At 31.1% G+C, this 24,111-nt stretch overlaps 2 protein-coding genes across 2 annotated transcripts; one reads left to right on the top strand and one right to left on the bottom strand.

The window, feature by feature from the left end:
• The first annotated feature begins 108 nt into the window (after window positions 1-108).
• Window positions 109-16,953, top strand: LOC130446661 (protein unc-45 homolog B). Its single transcript, XM_056783035.1, has 8 exons — window positions 109-402; window positions 462-862; window positions 1,102-1,393; window positions 5,431-6,112; window positions 9,700-9,957; window positions 10,010-10,577; window positions 10,697-11,009; window positions 14,363-16,953. The coding sequence occupies exons 2-8, from the start codon at window positions 582-584 to the stop codon at window positions 14,750-14,752; spliced, it is 2,784 nt and encodes a 927-aa protein (XP_056639013.1). The 5' UTR covers window positions 109-402; window positions 462-581; the 3' UTR covers window positions 14,753-16,953.
• Window positions 16,954-17,083: 130 nt separating this feature from the next.
• Window positions 17,084-21,306, bottom strand: LOC130446663 (proteasome subunit beta type-3). The gene is made up of 3 exons (XM_056783036.1): window positions 21,123-21,306; window positions 20,430-20,995; window positions 17,084-17,183 (listed from the first exon to the last, which is right to left on the bottom strand). Exons 1-3 carry the CDS (start codon window positions 21,123-21,125, stop codon window positions 17,135-17,137), a joined length of 618 nt encoding a protein of 205 aa, XP_056639014.1. The 5' UTR covers window positions 21,126-21,306; the 3' UTR covers window positions 17,084-17,134.
• Between the last annotated feature and the right edge of the window lie 2,805 nt (window positions 21,307-24,111).

The following is a 24,111-nucleotide window of genomic DNA, read 5'->3' as shown; positions in this document are numbered from 1 at the left end:
GCCAGTGCAGCTACTAAGAACAAATCTACGAATTATTGTAACGGCGCTAATTTTAAAATGAACCATATTTATGTCTACAAACTTATACATTTTTATTCCCAATGATGTACGATTATTTCCACCTTTTGGATATGAAACAAGCGTATCCCATACTTGTTTCCATAAGATTAAAATTATTGCTAATATAATCATTTTCATTATTCTTAATTATTTCTAATAACTTAACATATGTTAAAAATTACATCATTTATCGGGATGTACATTTATTAGATTAAAATTGGCCCAATTTTGAAAAAAGCAAATACTTTTCTTATGATTATTTTGTACAAGATCTGGATATTCATTGGTGTAATATTTTCAATTATATAGTGCCGACATTCGGAAAGTAAACCATGAGTATACGTGAGTTATCGTAGATGAGTTTATAAATAGAAAAACTAATTTTAATCTCTTATTTTTAGGATGATACGTACTAGAACTTACTAGAGAACTCTTTACTCAACAAATACGTAATATTGAAGCATGTGGCGAAGCCGCTTGTAAAAACGCCAATAACCTAAAAGATTCATAAATATTGAATCATGGAAAATGAAAATCAAGCTGAAACTTTCAAAGAAGAAGGAAATGTTGCATTTAAGAATGGTGATTGGGAAACAGCAATTATTTTGTATACAAAAGCGATAAATATAACTAATGAAGAAACCAGAAATTTATCAATATATCTTAAGAACCGAGCTGCTGCATATTTGAAGATAGAAAAGTATGAAGCTGCTTTAAATGACTGTGATAAAAGTTTAAAAATTGTAACAACGGATCCAAAGGCTCTTTTTAGAAGATGTCAAGCTTTGGAAGCCTTACAAAGGTAATAAATTTCATTCACATTATTTGTTATAACTAATAGTATTTCAATATTACGAATATAGGGTAGAAACATTTTAGGTTTGTTCTATTATTTTGTACTTTTCATCATCAAAATTTAATTGATTTATTTAACCAAAACTAGATATATCTTCTGTTAGTACATAAGGAGATAAGTTGTTTTAATTAGGCATACAGAAGATATGTTTATCAGTATTTGATTGATTAATTATATCTTAACAGATATGAAGAAGCATATAGAGACGCAACGCAAATATTTAAAGATGATCCTACAAATAAAACTATTCAACCGATATTGCAAAGACTATTCAAAATAGTACAAGAAAGGGCACGACAAAATGAACTACTAAGTAGCAAACTGGAGAGCATGTTAAAAATTGCTTTTGATTTGAGTGAAACTATTGAGAAAAGGGAAACTGCCATGAATAATTTACTTGTATTGGCAAGACAATCTTCAGGGGCTGAACTGATGATGAAATCCACAATAGTGCAACAAGTTAAAAATCTTATCAAGGTAAAGTATAATTCAATTTTTTAGAGGTTCTTAGTTGATGAGTTGTGCCTTACAAAACCTAATGCAATGGACTGTTTTTGTCTGTTACCTGCATGACTTCATTGTGGAAAAATGAAAGCTATTTTCTTTCTCACTGAGTTATTATTTTCATATTCTTCACTCCTTCCTTTTTCTATGGTAAAAAAATGGAATTTGGAAAAAATTATGTTTAAATTTTGATGCAACTCAAGTTGCTACTTTTTTCAAGAAAAACTGTAAAACTTTTTCGTATTTTGGTGTATCTTTATAATCTACAGTCCGAATTCAATTTTACAACGAAAATATGTGAAAAGATATTTTGAGATTATAAAATAAATAGCCTTAATGAAAATGTCCTGTGGGACTAGGGACATTGTGTATACATAAAGTAAATTATAAAAAACTACCTGTACAGGATATAAACATTCATTTTCTGGAGAAATAATTTCCAGTGAGAAATTGAATAGAGTCTGATGAACTGATAATAATGTCGTTACAGTTTTGATAACTTGAGTTTCTAGGGCCCCAAAATCCGCGAATCAGTATTCCAAAAGGAATCTCGATTTAAATGACTCTAGTTCATATGGGAGGAATCGATTTGATCCAGAAATTCATACCCACATATAGAATTGGAATAAAGTCCAAAAAAAGTGGTCAAAGGATGGCTATTGCATATTATGTTCTAACATAGATCTTTTCAATTGCATTATCCTAATTTATATCTTGAATTGCTTGTGCGATATCGATTATGATTTATTTATTATTCAATATAATTTTTAAACACTATCAATTAAACATTTTCAAAATAAAGTTTTGGGCATTAATGGGTTAAGATTCTTCAGCTATCGAGGTCCACTTTACAAACCACTCATAATTTATTTTACTAAATCATTCATAGCAGACTAATTCTCATAATTTTTTGATGTTTTCCAGGCGTTGAGTCTGCACTATTCAGTGTAGATTGATTTTAATAATTTTAGTGAGGTTTTTCAGTTCATAAGGTTTAGTTTACAAAACCATAATTATTTAAGTTATTTTAGTCAAAGTTCACTTGACAAACCACCATGATTCTTCTGAAAGCTTTTCACCTGCTGGGGCTCTCGTTTTTAGTTGATGAGCTTTGCCTTACAAAAACCACTTACAGCTTTCTATGTTTTGCCCTCAACTGAATTCCCAGTTGTTGGGGTTGAGTTGAATTTGATTGCTTGTAGTGCACTAGTTGAGTCCTTTGGGTGTGGTTCAAACTCCAACCTGTTAGCTGTAGAACTGCAGAAAAAATGAGGAAGGAAATGGGAACACAGATTGAAATTACTGAAGAAGGAATGAGTAGAAAGAACAGATTTGAATAAAAACGAGCTACTCTAACTGAATTTATATTTTTTAAAACCTTACCTCACCATACAGAAATCTGTTCTATCATAAAAAATTTGTTTTAAACAATAATAAATCCATAAAGATAACTCATTTCTTCTCTGGAGAGTTTTCAGTTACCAAGGTTCACTTCTTATAGAATGATTTTTAACTGCTAAACTTTGCATTAAAAACCCTTTCATAGTAAACTGGTTACCATAATTATTTGGAGAATTTCATCTGTTGAAGTTAGCATTAAAAAACCATCTATAGTTGACTGTGTACAAAGTCGTTGAAGATTTTCTGTCAGTGTCATTGTTGAACAGTAAACGGTTTTTACCAAACTCCACTACTTTTCAGTCAAAACAATGTCAAAAATTAAAGTATTTGCCCAAATATCGAAAATGTTCCATATAAAACAGAACCTATCATGTCCCATTGCTAGATATATATCAGATTGGCTACCTAAAGAGGTAGAAACTCATACCGGACAGAAATGGAATTCAGATGATTATAGGTTGTCTAGATTTATAGATAGACCTAAAAATGTCAACATGAATTTTGCAATTAACCTTATCGCAGCAGTTCCTCCAAAACCCTGTAAAGATCGGGTCGTTTGGTGTGACGGTGGCAGTGGAGCCACGGGTCACCCGAAAGTATATATCAATTTGGATAAGCCTGGAAATCATAGTTGTGGTTATTGTGGATTAAGGTTTCACAAGAAAGATCACCATTAAACATTTGTATGTATAATTTAACATCAGTTTATTATTGATGATAAAAAACACAATTTCAAAATGTATGATTAATAATTATTAAAAGACAATATCAGATTTTTTTGTTTATTATAAAAAAACAAGTTGTAACGACAGATTTTTTTATGCTACTATTTAAATTAATAAATGGCTTCAAAAGTGTTATCCCGACTCTGCTCCATCGTTTAGAACCATTTGTTATTGGTTTGCTGAATTAAAACGTGGTCGTACAGATATCGATGATGGTGAACGTTCTAGTCGTCCAATTGGTTATATCTAATCGTAAATTGAAATTGCATGAAAAAGCTGGGGCCGTAATTATTTCAGATGGCAGTGTGTTTACAATTATGCATGAATATTTGACCAGGAGAAAGCTTTTTTAAAAGTGGGTGCCTTGTTTACTTACAGTCAATCAAAAACAACAGCGTGTTGATGATTGCGAGCATTTGGCCATGTTTACATGTAATAAATTAGATTTTTTGCGTCGATATGTGTCAATATAGGAAACCTGGATCCATCACTTCACTCCGGAATCAACAGTCAGCTGGCTTCAGTATTTTGGGATGCGCATGGAATATTGTTCATCGACTATCTTCAAAAGGGAGAGACAATCAATAACGTATACTACATAGAGATTTTGGATCGTTTGAATGAGAAAAATCAAGGAAAACGGTCTCTTTTCCAAAGCAAAAACCACCGATTCCCAAGTCGATGTTTAAATTAAACGAATTACACTTCGAACTGCTTCCTCATCCACTGGCCCTATAGTCCAGCTCTGTCCCCCAGTGACTACTGGCTATTCACTGATCTCAAGCAATTGCTGAAACTGAAGCCTATTTTGAGATAAAAGACAAAGTCTTCTACAAGCACGGCAACGAGAAGTTAGAGGAGTGTTGAAGTGATTTATTGCTCATGAAGGATATAACGTTGATTAATAAAATCGATTTTTGGAAAAAAATGTGTTTTTCTTAGTTAGTCATCCGACTTATTGAGTGATTTGTTAACTGGACAGTGTGGAAATTTCAAGTTCAGGTAACAAAGTCTAAAAGATATTTTGAAATTGTGAAAGATATAAAACAAAAACCAAATCCCCCGAGTGGAAAAAAGGTATTGGAGAGTAAAGACATAATTGCAAAAGAAATCATCATGTAAAGATTAGATGAACAAGTCATTAAACATGTACTGTCATGCCAGAAATTTTGTCTGGAAAAATTAAGTCGTTCCTGTTTCCCTGGGACTCGTCGGAAAAAAGAACGTTACGCCATTGTTGTAAAACCAAATTTCTGTGCTCTTGAGCCCATTGGAGTCGGGCAGCTATGTCTTCGTGAAAGTCCAGGCGCCCTTAAAGGTTTTCTTGCCTTTAGATTCGATGAATGTGATCTTCTTTTGATGGCACTTTTCAAAACTGCCCTTCGGTACAGTGAAAAGTGACTTCGAACGACCGTTACCGTTATAAATCGGTTTCTTCGGATGAAATTAGCTATATAACGGTTTTCCCTCTCTGATGTAACTTCTTCGCGTTTCCTAGAAAAGGGCCACTATCCGCATCACCAAAGCCTGTGATATATTCAGACGAAGGGCAATGCGATGATTAGATAAACCTTCTTGATTCTTGATCGATCAGACTCAGAAATCATATCTCCCGGTATTTTTAACAAAATTCTCACTGTCAAGTTAAATCTGATTTTTTTTTTCGAAAGTTTATAGGCAAACTTGAAAGTTTACAAAGGGGGACAAGGATTTTGGAGATATGTGTATGTACAAAAAGGCTATCAATAATTTAAGCGCAACTGTATGACTGATAATAAAAATATTTTATTTACAATATCTTTTTTTTTTTCTATAACAAAAACAAAATGGTATTCAGTATTTGATCATTGTTTTATGTTGTTAAATGAAAATATATATTTTTAGGTAGACAAAAACAGAGTAATTACAACTGCCGGCATTCGAATCATCGGCGAACTTTGTAAACACAACGAAACGCGTACCAAAAAGGTTCTAGAAATCGTTGGTTTGCCTTGGTTCCTGGAAATCCTCGATTCAGAAGATGCAAATCGAGTTAATGTAGTTGAACATTGTATGCAAACTATCATTAATGCATTTTCCGGAATGGAAAACAAACGGGATACCAAACCAAAAAAGGAACTAATCGATAGAAATAAAAAACAAATAGATACCCTTTTAACTTGCCTTGTATACGCTCTAAATAACAGATTAATTTCTGGTTTAGCTAGAGACGCATTGATTGAACTTATCATGAGGAACATTAATTACGATCAACTTTCTTGGGCCGAACAATTGGTGAACATAGGAGGAGTGGAAAGATTAATGGAATGCGCCAGCGAGCTTGAAGAATACAAATATGAGAGCTCCATGAACATAACATCGTCTACAAGAACCGTCGCAGCCGTATGCTTGGGAAGAATTTACGAAAACATGTACTATGATGCTTTGAAAGAAAAATTTAGGGAAAAAATTGAGAATTTTATCAAAGATAAGCTGTTGACACCAGATATAGAGTCTAAGGTTCGGGTTACGGTCGCTTTAACTGCGCTATTAAGAGGACCTTTGGATGTTGGAAACGCTTTAATAGGTTAGTTACCCTTTAATATTCCTTAGATCTATCGCTTCTCGTTAATCCTTTCCATCTACATATCTTAAGTTATGGCTCGCCTCTTGGTTTAATATTAATACGTGAAACCCCCTATTAATTAATTAAACTCTCCACAATTATTAACTTTGAAAGATATCCTCGCAGTAAGATATGTGAGATTACAATATTGGCCAGTATCATCTAAAAAAGCAGTAAATATACTTATTTGAAAACCAAAGTGTTTGGTATCCACCAACATGAAACCCTCCCAGGTTTTTATACTAGATGTAATAAACAACAGCCTAAATATATTTCTGCAACATGAGTTTAGATATTGGAAGAACTTTCCCACAATTTATCAGTGCTGTACAATCATACAAGAACAATTTGAAGTACTAAATCAATAGATAAAGTCTAGCTTTTTTATAATTGGCTATCCAAAATAAAAAAATTCATTCTTTCTGTTCTGAGTAATGCCCTAAAATTCCATAACTTTTAATAAAATCTTAATTCAGCCAGATCTGGCATCGCTGCAAGCGTGGCGAAGCAGAATAGATAAACAGAGTTTATAATTTGCGTTGGAAACGGTTGAGAAGAAGGTGACAATTTTATACTTTGTACAATTCTAATTCTGGTAATAATATAGTGAATCAGTCGTTTCGTTTCAATAATTACAGTCCACTTACTAACACTCTTCTACAATCTGCTGAAATCTTATTTATCTGACTCTACAATAAAAATTTTGTTGCTAACAGATCTGGAGTACAAGTTTGGAAAATTTACAAAAACAACTTTCTGTACTAGAAATAAAAAAAAATGAAAATAAAAATTTCAGGTTAAAAAAAAGAATTTATTTAGATGCAAAACTAAAACCTAGAGACTTTCCAGTGTGTTCATAATGAATCCCATTCCTTAGATCATCTCGATTGTCAGGTTTTAGTTTATAATGAACACACTGTTTGACGCTCGTTTCGTTCACCAAGTTATCATCTTCAGAGACTGAAGGTGAATTAAGTAAACAGTGTAATTGTGAGTGTTGATGTAGTAGTAGTGTCAACAGTGTGTTCAGTATGAATATCACCAACGGTTCCAGAAATTCATAATCCATAAAGAAAATTTTGGGAAATTTAGTTGGCTACCTCTGCTCCCAATCAATCTGTCTCTCGAACATTTATTCAACTTATTTCAAACAACAACACTGGAACGAAATGTTATTAAACTTACTACCCTCTACATTTCTTATTGAAGGATCAGGTTTTTTACAAATTTAAATACTTTTGTCTATTCATATTGTCTTTTACAATAAATGATCGTTGCTGATAATACTTGTCCAAACATTAGCTTTCAAAAACCCTACGCCATATGTTTCTTTGGAAAAGAATGCCTTACTTATAAAATGAGGATCTCTATCTGCTTGGTTTCACAAAAAACTTCATTCTAGGGTCATGATAGGAGATGACATATCTCACACTAACATAATGTTGTAGTGCAGTTTTCCAAAAGGATTTTCTACATAACGTATGTTAGAATGTGAAAACGATCTAGAATGATGTGAAATATTCTAAAACGAAAAAAATTGTTTCTAAAACGTTCTAGAAGGGACCCGAGCTTTCTAAGACGATCTAGAAGTTTTCTAAATCGTTCTAGAAGGATCTCAAGTATTCTAAAAGGATCCCAAGTGATGTGAAATGATCTGGATGACTTTAAAGTCTTCTGGAACGATATACATTGTTGCCAGGATGATCTAGAATATTATAAAATACGATCTCGAATGATGTGAAATATTCTAGAACATTAAAAAGTTTTCTCAAAACGATCTAGAAGACTCCCTATTTTTCTACATCGTTTTAACATTCTAGAATGATATAAAACGTGATCGAAAACGATATAGAATGCTTAATAGTCTTCTATAATGATGTGAAATATTCTTTACCCAACATAGATATACTGAAACACTAAAAAGTGTTCCCAAAATGATCTAGAAGAACCCCTATTTTTCTAAAACGTTCTGACGATTTAGAATAACCCCAAAAGTGGTCTAAAACGACTATAACAGTCTAGAATGTTATCAAAACGACCTAGAATGTTGTCAAATACGATGCGAGTTATTCTGGAACGACAAAAATGGTTCCCAAAATGATCTAGAACGATACCTAGTCTTTTGAAGCAATTTAGAAGGACTGTCGTAAAACATTCTTGAATCATTCATAGTCTTCTCACACGATCTAAAGTCTTATAAAATACGATCTAGCAGGATATAATATATTTTAAAACCATAAAAATTTTTCCCAAAAGAATCTAGAACGACAACTAGTCTTTTAAAGCAATATAGAAGAATATTTTGTGTCGTAAAACGATCTAGAATGATCCATAGTCTTCTAACACGACTTAGAATGCTGCCAAATACAATTTAAAAGGATCCTGAGTCTGCTAAAGCGATTTAGAAGGACCTTGTGTATGTAAAATGATACAGAATCACTCATAGTCTGTCAACACGATCTTTAATGTTATCAAATAAGGCATAAAGTATTCTATACCTAACCTAAATATTCTAGAACGACTAAACTAGTCTTTTAAAGCAATCTGGAAGGACCTTTTGTGTAGAATTATCCATACTCTTCTAGAATGTTGCCAAATACGATCTAGAAAGGTGTGAGTTAATTTAGAACGATAAAAATTGTTCTTGCAACAATCTAAAAGGATCTTAAGTCTTCTAAAGGGATCTAGAAGGGCCTCGTTTGTCCTAAAATGATTTAGAATGATATTAAGTGGTCGTGAACGATTTGAAATGATTGATTGTCTTACAAGACGATCTAGAAAAATCCCAAATGCATATTCAAGGATTTTTTATCCTTAGTTAGGGTGTCTTGCTATTTTTAGTTGACCCTTACTGTTCAAAAAGTTTAACAACCCTTTAAGCTGCAGTTATAGTCATTTGGTTCTGATTTGAGTACATACACCTTATAATAAGTGGACTTCTTCATTTTAAGTAGGTAAAATATCAAAATTACCTAATTAAAATATCTAATTTATGATATTGAGACACAATTAATGACATAAAAACCTACTACTTTGTTGGAACCATTAAATATATAACTGTGGGGTTTAGACGGTTATATTTGTAATGTAATAGATTATGAAACGCTGAAAATATACACTTTAGGTCCTGTTTCAAATAATAAGATATTTTGAAGTACACTTGTACACTTATTATCGACTTATACAGACAATCCAAATTATTTTTTAAAGCCATTGTTAAACTTTTTTTTGTAAACCTAACAGATCGAAATAACAGCAAGTTATATTACTTTATGATTACACTGTTGACTTGAATCACCTGACAGTTTGTCGTAGGGTGATTTTGTTCATTCTCACTTTCTAATCTACCACCATCAGATACAATCTATTGTTAAAATAATTTCATCAAAATGAAACACAAGTTACATGCCTCATAGTAAACAATACTGTATACACTATAGATTTGTGGGATAAATTTCTGAATATTTAAATTTTTCCTTAGAAAAATCCAAAATTGCAAGTCCAACTTTTTGGATACATATTTTCTCATCTTACAATATATTTTACAGGCAAAGAAGGTATCATGGAAATGATTCTGGTTATGGCAAATACAGAAGACGAGTTGCAACAAAAAGTTGCATGCGAGTGTATTATAGCAGCAGCTAGTAAGGCCGATAAAGCTAAAGCTATTATAAGTCAAGGAATTAACATTTTAAAACAGCTGTATAAATCCAAAAATGACCATATAAGGATAAGAGCTTTAGTTGGATTGTGTAAATTGGGCAGTTCTGGTGGTACAGATGCATCTTTGAAACCGTTCGCCGAAGGTAATAAAATTTATTAGACAAAATCTTAAGCTACAATTTTTAATTTTTGTAGGTTCGTCGTTAAAATTAGCGGAAGCTTGCAGACGATTTCTTTTGCATCCAGGCAAGGATAACGATATTAGAAAATGGGCAGCGGAAGGTTTGTCCTATCTAACATTAGATGCCGAAGTAAAAGAAAAACTAATAGAAGATAAACCCGCCCTACAGGCGCTCGTAGAACTTGCTAAAACCGGTGATCAATCAGTTCTATTCGGAGTTATAACGACTTTAGTTAATCTATGTAACGCTTACGATAAGCAAGAAGTTATTCCAGAAATGCTGGAATTGGCTAAATTTGCCAAACAACATATTCCAGAAGAACACGAATTGGATGACCCGGATTTCGTGACGAAGCGAATATTAATACTTGGACATGCCAATGTCACCACAGCTTTAGTATCGTTAGCAAAAACAGAAAGCGATAACTCAAAAGAATTAATAGCCAGAGTATTTAACGCTATGTGCAGTGAACAAGAGTTGAGAGGGGTAGTTGTCGCTCAGGGTGGCAGTAAAGCATTACTATCCCTAGCTTTAAACGGTACTGAAAAGGGAAAAAGACAAGCAGCTCAAGCTTTAGCGAGGTAAGTACAGAAAAAAATTGTTTATCTCAATAAGTTTAAATACGAATAGATGAATAAGATCCTGTATATTAAAAAACTCTTACTTAACCAACATTTTCTATAATTTATTTTATTTACAGGATAGGTATTACTATGAATCCCGAAATAGCTTTTCCAGGACAAAAGAGCTTGGAAGTAATTCGACCGTTACTCAATTTGTTACATCCGGACTGTACTGGTTTGGAAAATTTTGAGGCTCTTATGGCTCTTTGCAATATGGCTCAAGTTAGCGAAACGGCTAGGATGAGAATAATTAAGGAAGGAGGATTTGGAAAAATCGAACAATATATGTTTGAGGATCATCAACAAATTTCACGAGCCGCTGTGCAGTGTATGTGTAATATGACGCAATCGGAAGAGGTTATTAAGATGTTTGAAGGGGAAAATGACAGGGTAAGGTTCTTAATTAGCTATCAAATTTCAATAATGGGATAGTTTCGTTAATTTACCAAAGTTGTCAATTGAATTTGGCTAAAATTTATTATGACTCTTTAGATCAATTTTACTCAATGCCTTTTACTTTTTGAAAGTTTTGCTTGCTGCTTGATCATCTTTCCACAAATGTTTCACATTTATGTCTATTATAATTCACTTTTTCTTGTCATCACTATCTTCGTTACACCATAAAACAAAAAAAAACAAACAACTACTCATCACCGAAAAAAATCAAGAAAAGCTAACACGGGTATATAAGAAAAAATTGATGGTTAACCCCACGTATATAAGTTTTTTTCTTAGATTTCCATACCACCTTAGTTTAATATTCTCCAATTTCAAGTTAAATTGTCTCCGATACCGCTTTTCTTTTCTTATCATATTTCATTTTACATTTTATCTACTCATTTGTCATATAAATGTTTTTATATAATGGTACTTTTTCACTAATTCATATATTAAATATGAGGTTGGGTATGTTCTTTATTTCTGTACTTATGTACTGGAGTATTTGGTCAGAAATTGATTTTTCTTTGATCTAGAATTGATGTACTAAAAACTTTCCATTATTTTACAATCATTTCAATTCTTTATCTTTGACTCTTTAATTTTTTATTTTTATATTGTGGTTCATATTTTTAATTCATACTTCATATATTAGAATGATTTTATATATATATATATATATATATATATATATATATATATATATATATATATATATATATATATATATATATTTCTGTACTTATTTTCTTTGAAATTTGTTATAACTGATTTTTCTTCAATCCTGAATTAATTTAGTTGAAATATACTAAAATAATTTGACTCATTTCACAATAATTTCAATCCTTTGTAGCCCTGTTGCTTCTTGTTTCTAAATGTTTCTTCCTCTATTCTGTATCCAAACCAACTTAGCCTATCCTTCTTCGATTTTATGTGCAAACATTCAGTCTTCTGTTATTAGCATCATAAAATTATCATCAAATAATTTTTGTTTGTAGGATTTTTAAAGTTTTCACATATTTCTTTATGACTGTTCTTAATAATATGCTCCCTCCATATTCATCGAAGTTTTTTGATCTATATTTTCCTTCTATTAGTCAGGTTTTTGTCTGTTTTTCATTTCTTCTATTTCCTGTAGGTCGTTTATTATTATTTGCTTCACGTGACTATTTTTTTATATCTATTCATCATCTTTACATGAATACATGTCAATCCTTTTTGTTTATGTGCAACTTTTTTGTTTCTTTTCTCAGATTCTCCTATTTTTTTTTAAACCGCATTGCTATATTTGCAATCAACTTTTTTGGGTTTATGTGTGTCTGAAGAAAAAAGGCTTGGAATCAGGTCCATCAGAAATATAATTTTTTAAAGATTCTACCTAAATATTAATTTTTATACCCTTGATGAAATTCACCAATAGATCTAAAGTATGACGGTTATAAATGCTTATAAGGTGATTGATGTTTTAAAGAAGCGAATCTTCACAATTTCCACATCTATCCCAATCTATTATTTTCTTTGCTCAAATCACTTTTTTGGTGTATCTGCTCTTCCAATCTTTCCCATTTCAGAATATTTGGTTTTATAGTTTTCTGTTATCTTTTTGTATAATCTCCACCCACAAACTGTGATTGTATAATTTTTAAGTTTGGGTTAGGTACAATTATAACCTTGTAGTTTCTCAAATATTTCTTTGTGTCCCTATTTTAAAAATATCACTTATAATCTTATTATAGTATATATATTGTTTTAGATACTTAACAAAGAAAGCCCAAAATTATATCTAAAACCAACGTTTTTTTAACGAAAAAACCTAATTTTAATAAAGTAAACCCAAAATTTGATCGAAAACTAATTTTTTCTATAGAAATGACTTAATTTTTACAAGAGAAACCCAAAAGTAACTTTTTACATTAAAACGAATGCATTTTAATAAAAAAATCCAAAATTTTATCAAAAAGTAATGTAAAAATTGTCCCAAAAATAAGGTTTTCTGTTGAAACGATTTAACTTTATTTTAAAAAACCCAACATTTGACCCAAAAGTGAAGTTTTTTTTTTCAAAACAAATTAATTTTATCACAAAAACCCAAAACTAACGTTTTATCTAGAATCAAATTAGTTTCAATAAAAAACCCAAAATTCGAGATCCAAAAGCAATTCTGACTTAATTATTTGCTTATTCCTTTTAAGTCTATCTCATAGGCACTTTCTAAATCAATAAAAGAGACACATAACATTCGTCTTTTGTTATTAGCATTAAATGATTATTGTTCATAGAATTTTCATAGTTCTCATATATTTCCTTTTGACTTTCTTTAATAATATAGTAAGTACCTCCATATTTATCGCAGTTTGTCTAAATTTTCAATTTTCCTTTTCATAGTCAGATATTTTGTCTGTGTCGTAGGCACATTTTAAATCAATAAAAGACTCATGTGAGACTGAAAAGTTTCGAAATAAAAATAATTTGATGTTAATAATAAATTCTTGGACTTTTCCAACGTTTTTTTGAATACTTGTTGACTCAAACATCTGCTTATTCCTTTTGAGTATGTCGTAGGCACTTTTTAAATCAATAAAAGATTAACATCAATTAATTTTTGTTTGTAGGATTTTCATAGTTCTCTCTTAGTGTGCCTAATGATATGATCCCTTCTTATTATTTGCAGTTTTTGGGTCTATATTTGTCTTCTGTATACAATAAGCATCAGTTCAAAAACCTAAAAGAATGATTATAACATTTACCCTGATACTACACTTACGTAACACATTTCGTTGGACACTTTTTTGTACTTGTACAAGAATGATTTTCCTATTTAATAACACCATCGAATATTTTTTTTATTTTCTTTGTCATTTTAACGTGACTTAATTTATCTTCTTTACTTGTTGAATTGTTTTAGTGTTGGATTTTTATTTCATTTTAATATGTTTCTCCATTTTTTCTTCTATAATCTCTTAATCTCATCTTTTTTTATTTCTTTAAATTCAGCTTCTATTACTTAATCAAATTTAGTTTGTCTTTATTATTTACTTTCATATTAGAAGGAGAATACATAAAAAGATCAAACTTCACTATTTTAATAGGCTAATAATGATTGAACACATTGTTTATTATTAGTATACCAACACTTATACTAGTCCTTCGAGCTGGATATGAACCAGCAAACTATGGAAGGCTCGAAGGACCAGACATAGTAATTGTAATGATACTATGTAAAGTATGAATATTATCAACAGCTCCGAAAATTATTCTTATACTTTATTTCCATTTTTTCTTATTGAATTTCATTTTGTTTTCAGGTCAAGTTTGCCGTAGCTTTATGCCTTGATGAAGACAAAGACACTGCAATGGCAGCTGCTGGAATGCTCGCAATAATAACTGGCGCAAGCAAAAAATGTTGCGAGAAGGTTTTTGATTCTAAAAATTGGCTCGATTGTCTTCATTGTCTTTTAGCTAATCCTTCATTGGATATGCAATACAGAGGAGTTTGTGTGACGTATAATATTCTTTCGTCTTCCAAAGAGGTAGCGGAGAAATTAATACAGACTGATGTTCTTGAAATCCTAATGGCTTTATCGAAGTTAACTCCTTGCGATGGCCGGGAAAAAATTGTAGAAATTGCTGGATTGGCCTTACAAGAAGCAGAAAAATGGGGAGTTATCAAAAAACCGGGAGAAGATGACGATTAACTTGATTGAGATATTTATATTATTCATTAACTGATGAGTACATTTAATAACAAAATATAAAAAAGTTTTCGGGTTTGTAAAACTACCCTCTAGTAATTGTAACCAGCATTTAGTATTGTACTTGTGTGTAATCGCTTTAGTAGATGTATCTACTGAATATTTTATTATATTTATATAAGAATATTTATTGCTGTTGTTAATATTCTACAAAGTGCCTTGTTTAAAGAAAGATGAAGATTATATAACTTGTTTAATGTTTGAATTTATCAAATTAATATGTTTTGTCTATCTAATACTTACCCTCACCTTCAACTAGAAGGCTTTCAACAATTAGATTTGAAGTGTGCATGACACGAAAAAATTGGACCATCTAATTGCGACAGGAAATTCTTCCTCTGTTTACTAGATGAGGTGAAAAACCATTTTAATGTTTAATGTCTACTATACATAAGTTGAGACAAAAAAATATAAGGAAAATAATGAATAGAAAATTCGAAGAACTAAAAAAAGAAATAACGCTAGAAAAAACATGGAATTTATTCAAAGCAATAATTTATGGAGAAGAGGAAGGACTTTAAAAAAGAAAACGCCATAAAACCAGGGATATGGTTAAGCAGAAAAAGGCAACATGGAGGAATTACATTGAAAATAAAAGTGAAGAAAATAAGGAGACATACAAAATAGACAATAATAGAAACTTTTTGAACAAAATCAGAGCAATGAGATGAACAAAGGAAAGGAAATAAGAATAATCAGAAAAAAGAAAGGATATAAAAGTAAAAATGCAAGGCATATTGGAGACTGGGGAGAAAATCAAAAAAGGATATGACCTAATGTGCGAAAACTACTGAGCAATATGCTTATCATCAGTTGGCTCAAAAACATATACGAGAATGGAGATAAGGAAATATATTTATGAGAAAATGGGGAAAATGCACATAGAAAAGGAAAGCAAACTATAAACAACATATACATATTAAAGGAAATTAAACAGGAAAAAGAATTACATATATTCATTGATTTGAAAGAATTGTATGGGATAATATGAGGAAAATTGGAATCCCTAGAAAAATAACAGAAGGAATATTTGAAAACGTAAAAGGAAATATATGGAGATAAGAATAAAATAAGAAGATAGTCTTCAGTTCAGTTATAGTTGTCACGGATAGGATGATAAAAAAATAAAAGAAGAACTATAAACTGGAGATAATTATTGCCTACAGAAATCTAGAACTGGTAAAACTACTTATTAGCTTATACATACAATACAGTAATAGTAGCAGGTACATTTAAGAAAAAGGAGACATATGGATAAAAATAATACAAGAGAATTTAAGTAAATATTGAAAAATGCAAAAGGATAGTAATAAATCAAAAAGGACAAAGAATAGATAAGAGTGACCACTTTTGAATATCTGGGAATCATTTTTATAGAAGAACAAAAATAAGATCGCGAACAGAATAAGAAAAGTAAATCAATTATGCTATGCTCTTAATAAGACAATTTTCGTAAAAAAGAAATAGGAGAACACATAAAACCAAAAGTACACAACTGGATAAGTGTACCCACGTTAATATATGGAAGTGAAACTTGGGTTAAGAAAAGGTACAGAGTAAAAGTGACCGAAGGCAAAAGACATAAGAAAGGAAAACTTGGCTACAAGTAGCACAGGAAGACAAGAGAAAAAATACAGCAGATGAATGAAGTAGCAATCGGAAAGAGTGGAAAAAATGAGAAAAATAAAATGAATACTAAAATCCCATTACTTTGACCTTCAAAATGGCATAAAATTGTTAAGATAAATTTTTCTTTTTGTATATTGCTAGTATTAATGTACTACTGAATTTGTATAAAGTGTAGGATTCTATGGAGAAAATAATGAAATAGTCATGAAAATGTCATATTAGATGCCACAAATATTATACCTATACTTCTTGCATCTGTTAATATTTTTTGCTATTGAATTATATCGTGACAACTTCACTACCAAATTTATATGTACTAACCACCAACTGACTGTTTACTTACTGGTCTTACTGTACTTTATCAACATATTGCTGAAAACACTGTTTACACTACACCAACACTCACAATTACACTTTTTACTTAGTTCACCTTCAGTCTTTGAAGATGATAACTTGGTGAACGAAACAAGCGTCAGACAGTGTAATTGTCAGTGTTGGTGTAGTGATAGCGTCAACAGTGTGTTCAGTGTGAATATCACTAACTGGTCCAGAAATTCCAACTTAACGTATTGCTAACAAGAATATTTATTGTCCAGGGTAGAGGGCGGTCAAGGTCGTGACTAGATTTTATATGAAATATGAACATTAGATCAAATTATTTTATTAAATATAAATGAAAAATTGAAAAAAAATTAACTAATCCATACGAGTCTTCAAATTCTTCACTGTTACCTTGTCCTTCTCTCTGTAAAAGAAAAAAAAGACTTAATGATGTTATAACATTGAATTTTGTAAAAATTATTGGCAAATATTGTTTGTTAACACTTCAGTTTTTGTTTTTTTTACGATTATTCCAAAAAGAAAACCTACTGATAATAATAATAACACAAAAATTTTAGTTTTTCCACATTTCTACTTGAAATATTAATTTTAGATATAGGGTTGTAAACATAAGCTCACTCTATTTTCTACTGTAGTATCTGGTATAGGGGAAAATGGAGTTATCACATGTAAAAAAATCAGTTATACAATTTTTAAGAAAATCTATTTTGACACCAATTTCTCAGCAATTATATTAAATAATTTCCAAATGTTTAGAAATTTTTAAGAATTATTTAGACAAATTCTATTAATTTTTGACCTCACTCTGTTTATTTCTAAAATATTATTATTGTAAGATGTTTCAAATGAAGTTATATTGCAGTATATAACAAATTTTAATTTCAAAAACTGTTGTAAGCTTGTTTAACTGAACAACTGACAACAGAAAATGTTTTAACTAAAACTAGCTCTTTCGAAAATTCCCCAATACAAATTTTCAGAAATATACCACTTGTAGTTTTCTGTAGATTATAGGAAAATATTTTGGGGAACATAGAAATTTTAATATAAAATCTTTCAAGTAATTTTGGAAAGATCAATAAATTACTTGCTCCTATCAAAGCATATACTTGTAGACACAAATTCAGGAGAATGTATAGTGCCTACACTTTCTATCGAGTATTACAATGGTGCATCAAATAATTTTAAAGTAGTAGGCCAAAATAATTTTCAAATTTTGAATAACATCATGTAACTCATTAAAAAGCCACATTATATCTAAACATTTCAACATTCTGTATGTGCATTGGTCATCCAATATATTAATGGAATTTCAGTCAAGAAATGGATTTCTATTGAACGATGGAGAAATGAACATTTGGACCAGTTACTTTTAAAATTGACATGCTCAGTATGTTCTATGTTTAATATATATACATATATATGTATAGGAAAAAATTTCAAAGCTTCAAGCTTCAACAAACTTAATTCTAATTCTACTAATGGACTTATGGTTACACTGGATTTCTATTTTTTTTTTGAGGACTCCACTTTTTTTAAAATTTTATTAGCATCAAAATTAATGAGTATCAAAACAAATTTAAAACAATTTCAATGCTAAATTATTGGATTAAAGCGATTATTTATTATAAATTGATGACAAATAAATTAACTTGAAAATAATTAGGTCTTTTTACAATGATAGCTAAGGAATCAAGTAATTTTTTAAAAAGGAATTCCAAAAATAAGCTAAATAATCGAAAATAATATTAAATAAAATCTTCATCACAAATAAGACTAGATAATAATCAGCTCTACTATAAAGTTTTTTCCCCTATACTCGTAACTTTTTTAATGCCATATACTTAAATATTTGGTTTCAAATAATCACAACCCCATTTTGAAATATGGGATGATACTTGATTTCACTACGTGAAGAAATTCTATTGAAAGTATGTTCTAAATAATTTCGAACCTAATGTTTGAAGTGAGCAGGAAAACTGTCTAGCCAAAACCATATCTCAAATTTAAGAATAAGTGGTGGAATCATAGGAATTATTTGATTATGTACATTTATTTCTCCATAAATTTCCAGTAATCTAGGAGAAGCCTATGTCTTTTAAAATTTTATGTTTTAGCATTATTTCACAACATTTCTCCGCAAATTTCCAGTAATCTAGGAGAAGCCTATGTCTTTTAAAATTTTAAGTTTTAGCATTATTTCACAACATTCTACCATTTGATAATATCTTCTAGATATATTTCCCAGGTTATTTGTACATTGAAATAAATCAGTATTTTGTTTTTTGGCCAATATTTATTTTCACTGAATTCCATTGTTGAACTTTTTACACTATTTTTTTAGTTTGTATAATTTTTGAAACAAATTTCTTAAATTTTTCAAAAATGTAATAACCTGATATTGGACTGTTTGTTGATATGAATGAGTTATAGTTTATGACACAAATGTAAATGACCAAATAAGCCTCTTTCTCTGTAAAAAGAAGTGACAATCCAATGGAATAGTAAAGATTATTATAATTTACCATGATGATCTACAGGAAGTTTACACTGGTTGATTCGACTTGAAAGATTAGTATTAAATATCTCAACAGATACGAAAGGAACTTTTGGAATTATTGTTGAGGAAAATCAAATTATAAATTAGAGAACAATATTTGTAATAAACTATTTAGATAAAAAACTCATTATATGATAAATTTTCAAGCAAAATTGTAAAATTAAAATACTAATTTCTTTGGTTAATATATTGCAAATGAATAAAGAAACAACATTGATTTTGATGGAAATTATGTGGAAATTGAGGAATATTTTGATATTTCTTCATGGTAGGTCAGATTCTAGCAGTAAAGCTAGAAATTTGAGATTTACTGTTATGAATTTTAGAAACAATCTCTTAAGAGAACTGGCTGTATGTAAGTGTTGCAGCCAATCCATTACCATCAGATCTTTCACAATAGCATAATTTTACTTCAACTTAGAATATGCCTGTATAACTCAGCTTATGCTCTTAGTAATATGATAAATTCACTCCAAATGAATGGCTTTGTCACATTCTACTTGAAGAGAAATGACAGGGAACAAGGAGAGGAAGAAAGGGTAGTAAGGACGAATTCCTCCATTATATGGGCACAAACTATACAGTATGAAGGAAGAAGTTCCTAAAAACCTCTCAAAGAAACTTACAACTGCAAAGAAAATGCCAAGCCGAAATCTTGGGAAGCAAAATACCATCTGAAACTCTACCACCAGGAGATTATGGCAAATGGTTGTCATGGACATCTATAAACAAGTTGAGATTAGAAGATGGTAGATCCAGGACTTATATGGCAAGATGGAATCATTGTAAAAAATAAAACATCAAATGTGGCTGTACAGAAGATTACATTGTGAAGTATCATTTCCAGCGAACTATACAATGGAGGACCTACATCAAGCTTTGGAGAATGCACTACTTATAACCAAGTTCTGGTCAATTTATATATAATAATTTATAACTATGTATATTTTTTCTTTATTTCTGATATGAGAATAATAAATAATGAAGTAAAAAAATTGTATAGTGCAAATAAATCAAAGATTGAATTCAATTTGTAAATTATCAAAGAGAATCTCACATTAGACAATGTAAAACAATAGAACAACTTACATAATGTAAACTGTAGCTCCCCAACCAGATATGGCATCCCGATCGAAGGCATTAATGAGAGCTTGAGATATAGTTTCGAAAAGGTCCTCCGGACCCAAATTTGGTTCCCAAAGAGCTTCACACATACCATATAATTGTGCAGAAGCTGTACCTCCAACAACAAAATCTGAGGGTTGGTTAATACATCCGATAAGGTCCATATTACAGATAAATGGTTCATAAGTATCAGGACTAAGTCCAGCTACAACGGGCTCTACGAAAAATGGACCAAATCTCTTTTCATATAACATATTTGAAATCATTGAAGCAAATGTTTTAGGTGCTATCCTTCTATTCTCTTTTAGTTCATAGAGGTTTTTACGGAAACGAAGTTTTTCCATTACTGTTTGTGTATCAGTGGCTAATCCTGGGAGACCGACATATAAATGGGGACCCATTTCAAATATTTTTTGAAAATTTGTAGCTACTGTTTGGGCTTGGATACCAAATCTCCTATCTGCCGCTATGGCAACGCAGTTTTCGCCCTTCATTGCCACCATTGCACCTCCATTATAAGCAAGAATAGACTAAAAAATAGGCAATTTAATAAGACTTGATATTTGATAAATTTTTCAGATAATTTTAAATTACATGTAAAAATTTAGCATTGTCATTAAACATAACCTCAATGGCGTATCAATTATCAATGCTTACCATGTTTTAATATTATAAAGTATATCGTTAAAATATCTCAACTATTACGATTAGAAGCGAGCAATCTTGGGTCCAAGAAAAATTCAATTATTCTCACTAAATAACTTTTGAAAACTATAAACTAATGCACTGGCACTGACAGATTATGACAAATAACCATAGAACTAGGTTGTAGATCAAAAATGAAAACTGAGAGCACACCAAATGACGATGCAGTTTCATTTAGGAACATAATATAAATCAATGAATTTTATTCGTGAGTCAACATCGTATCGACACTATAAATATAACATCAAGCTCACAGTTTGTTATCAAAAATTTAGAGCCAAATGGACATAGAAAAAGAGGTATGAATCAGCATTTCAAGTTCAAGAAAGAAAGTCAAATAAAAACTGTTACTTCAATTTCAAAAACCGTGCTTTTGGTATATTTCCACGAAAAATCTGCTGTATTAAAGTTTCCATAAAGCTTGTACTGTGAATATGTGTAAATGTTATGAACTTTCCCAATATTTTTTAGGTAATTATATTAAAGCTCCCTCTTATCAAGAAATGTAGAAGATGTCTCTCAAATAATTTCGGTTTCCAATACTCATTTTGTTTATTGAATAATTATACAAAAAAGCCTTAAGTTTTCCAGTGCTTCCCTTGTAACTTCGCCATGTAAGTGGACGACCTAAACGCAAACGATTTTAAGATTCACATCTCCACTGTTAAAACCAGCGCTGTCTCATTAGCTTATAAACTGTATTTTCAATTTCACATATTTCCTTGCTACCATGGGCTTCTTCAAACTTTCGATCCAATAATGTCTTAACAATATACGACTTCCAGATTCATCGCAATTCATACTATTTATTATAAAAACGTACTAAGACATAATAGGCATCATAAAGTTCAATACATCGCATATCAACTGAAAATTTAGACATGAGAAAGCTTGGTGTCGCGTTTGCAAACAATGGAACAAAAGCAGCGTCGTGAAGATGTTTCCATCGAGTGATTAGCAATGTTTCACATGGATAAAACGTGGGTCCGTCACTTCACATCCGAAAAAAGCATCTAAACCATGGACAAAAAAATTGAAAACCGGCTCCAAAGTAGGCAAAGACCGTTCGATCTGCAGGCAAGGTCATGGCGTCGCACAGTCGGTTTGGTTTTGTTCGGGTCCTCTAGAGGGGGCTGCTGCTTATGGAAACTTATGCTTACATCCCATTACAAAATTTGTTAGATCATACTGCTGAAAGATTATTAGTTTTACAATATGAGGTCATATGCAATGTGAGCGAAGAAATTGATAAAAATTCGCAATTGTATGTTAAGTGGGGTTGCGATGGAAGCTCAGGCCAAAGCCAGTACACAATCATTTACAGATAGTCAAGTGTCTGATGCTAGTATGTTTATGACCTCACTGGCTCCATTGCGCCTTGTGTCGAGCAATAGCGGAACAGCGAATAATTGTATTATTTGGAATAATACACGACTATCATCACCGCGACATTGCCTTCCAATTCCAATCCTTCCAAGTCGAATTTATGATAGAAAACGTTGCTCCTATTGTACAAGAAATCGAATGTCTAAAGCCTTACGAAACTTTTATTGACGAAAAAAAAATTACTATTCAATATAAAATGTTTTTCACAATGATAGACGGCAAAGTTTGTAACGCAATTACCGATACTAAATCCGCGATTCGTTGTTATTTATGCGGAGCAGCGACGAAAGATTTTAACAAAATCGATTTTGTTCTGTCGAAGCCCGTCAATGAAAGTTACTTATGTTACGGAATGTCAACATTGCACGCATGGATTCGTTTCATGGAATGCCTTCTGCATATTGGGTACGGAATGACCGTTAAAACTTCGCAGTCTCGTGGTGACGACAAAGTAAAAATTGAGCAAAGGAAAAAAACATTCAAGATGGATTGAAAAATAAATTATCGCTAATAGTTGACATTCCGAAACAAGGAACAGGAACCACGAATGACGGAAACACTGCTAGACGTTTTTTTGAATCGTCTGAAACAGTTTCAATAATTACAGGTGTTGATTTGAAATTGATTCAGCGATTCCATCATATTTTGCAAGTACTTGCATGTGGTTTTGCAGTCGACGTTGAAGCATTCAGTCATTATTGTTTAGAAACAGCTCGATTATATGTTGATTTATATCATTGGTATAATATGCCGACTAGTGTGCATAAAGTTCTCATTCACGGGTCGCGAATAATCGAGGCTGTCGAGCTGCCAATCGGAGAGTTGTCTGAAGATACACACGAAAAGCCAGAAATAAAGATTTTAGAAAATACCTAGAAATTTATTCTCGAAAAATTTCCCATGTAAAAACAATTATGTTTTCCATTGGCTCCTAGTATCTTCAGACTCTGTAATTACGGGAAAGCGGAAAATTCATGCCAAAATGGGAAGCAGTTAAGTAAAGATGCGCTGGAATTGTTAGCATCGGGATCGGAATTTTCGGAGAAGCCTTCTAGCAGCGCAAGTTGTTAAATATTAATGTTAGAATATATATATATATATATATATATATATATATATATATATATATATTATGTAATTAAATATATTATACTTGAAAAGAACTTTTACTAGCCAATATACCTTTTATTAGGAAAAAAAAATTTTTCTTATCCGCTATTTTGTATTTTGAAAATGCAATTTCATTTTTATAGTCAAAAAACAGTAACCAGCATAAAAAACCCAATATTAAAATATTAAAATCCATTTTATAATAAAAATGGCAGCAATTTTGGGTCCGCCATTTCGAATTTTGAAAAACAAATTGCATTTTCGAAACAGCGACCCGAAAAACATAAATAAACAAATTTTTATAAAAATCGAACCACTAGAAGTGTTTTTGGCCACGAAATCGGGAAAAGGAAACACTGTGCGTCGGTTTTTTGGGATGCGCGTGGGATAATTTCCATTGACTATCTTGAAAAAGGAGAAACTATCAACGGCGTGTACTATGTCA

Source organism: Diorhabda sublineata, chromosome 7 (assembly GCF_026230105.1).
Source record: "Diorhabda sublineata isolate icDioSubl1.1 chromosome 7, icDioSubl1.1, whole genome shotgun sequence".
Taxonomy (NCBI): domain Eukaryota; kingdom Metazoa; phylum Arthropoda; class Insecta; order Coleoptera; family Chrysomelidae; genus Diorhabda; species Diorhabda sublineata.
This window is presented reverse-complemented; position numbering and strand designations above follow the sequence as displayed.

Coding starts and splice junctions, on each gene's coding strand:
- LOC130446661 (XM_056783035.1), top strand. CDS start 582: ATGGAAAATGAAAATCAAGCTGAAACTTTCAAAGAAGAAGGAAATGTT. Junction 6,113..9,699: donor TGTTGGAAACGCTTTAATAG/GTTAGTTACCCT, acceptor TATATTTTACAG/GCAAAGAAGGTATCATGGAA. Junction 11,010..14,362: donor TTGAAGGGGAAAATGACAGG/GTAAGGTTCTTA, acceptor TTTTGTTTTCAG/GTCAAGTTTGCCGTAGCTTT.
- LOC130446663 (XM_056783036.1), bottom strand. Junction 17,184..20,429: donor GGAGCTACAGTTTACATTAT/GTAAGTTGTTCT, acceptor TTTCTTTTACAG/AGAGAAGGACAAGGTAACAG.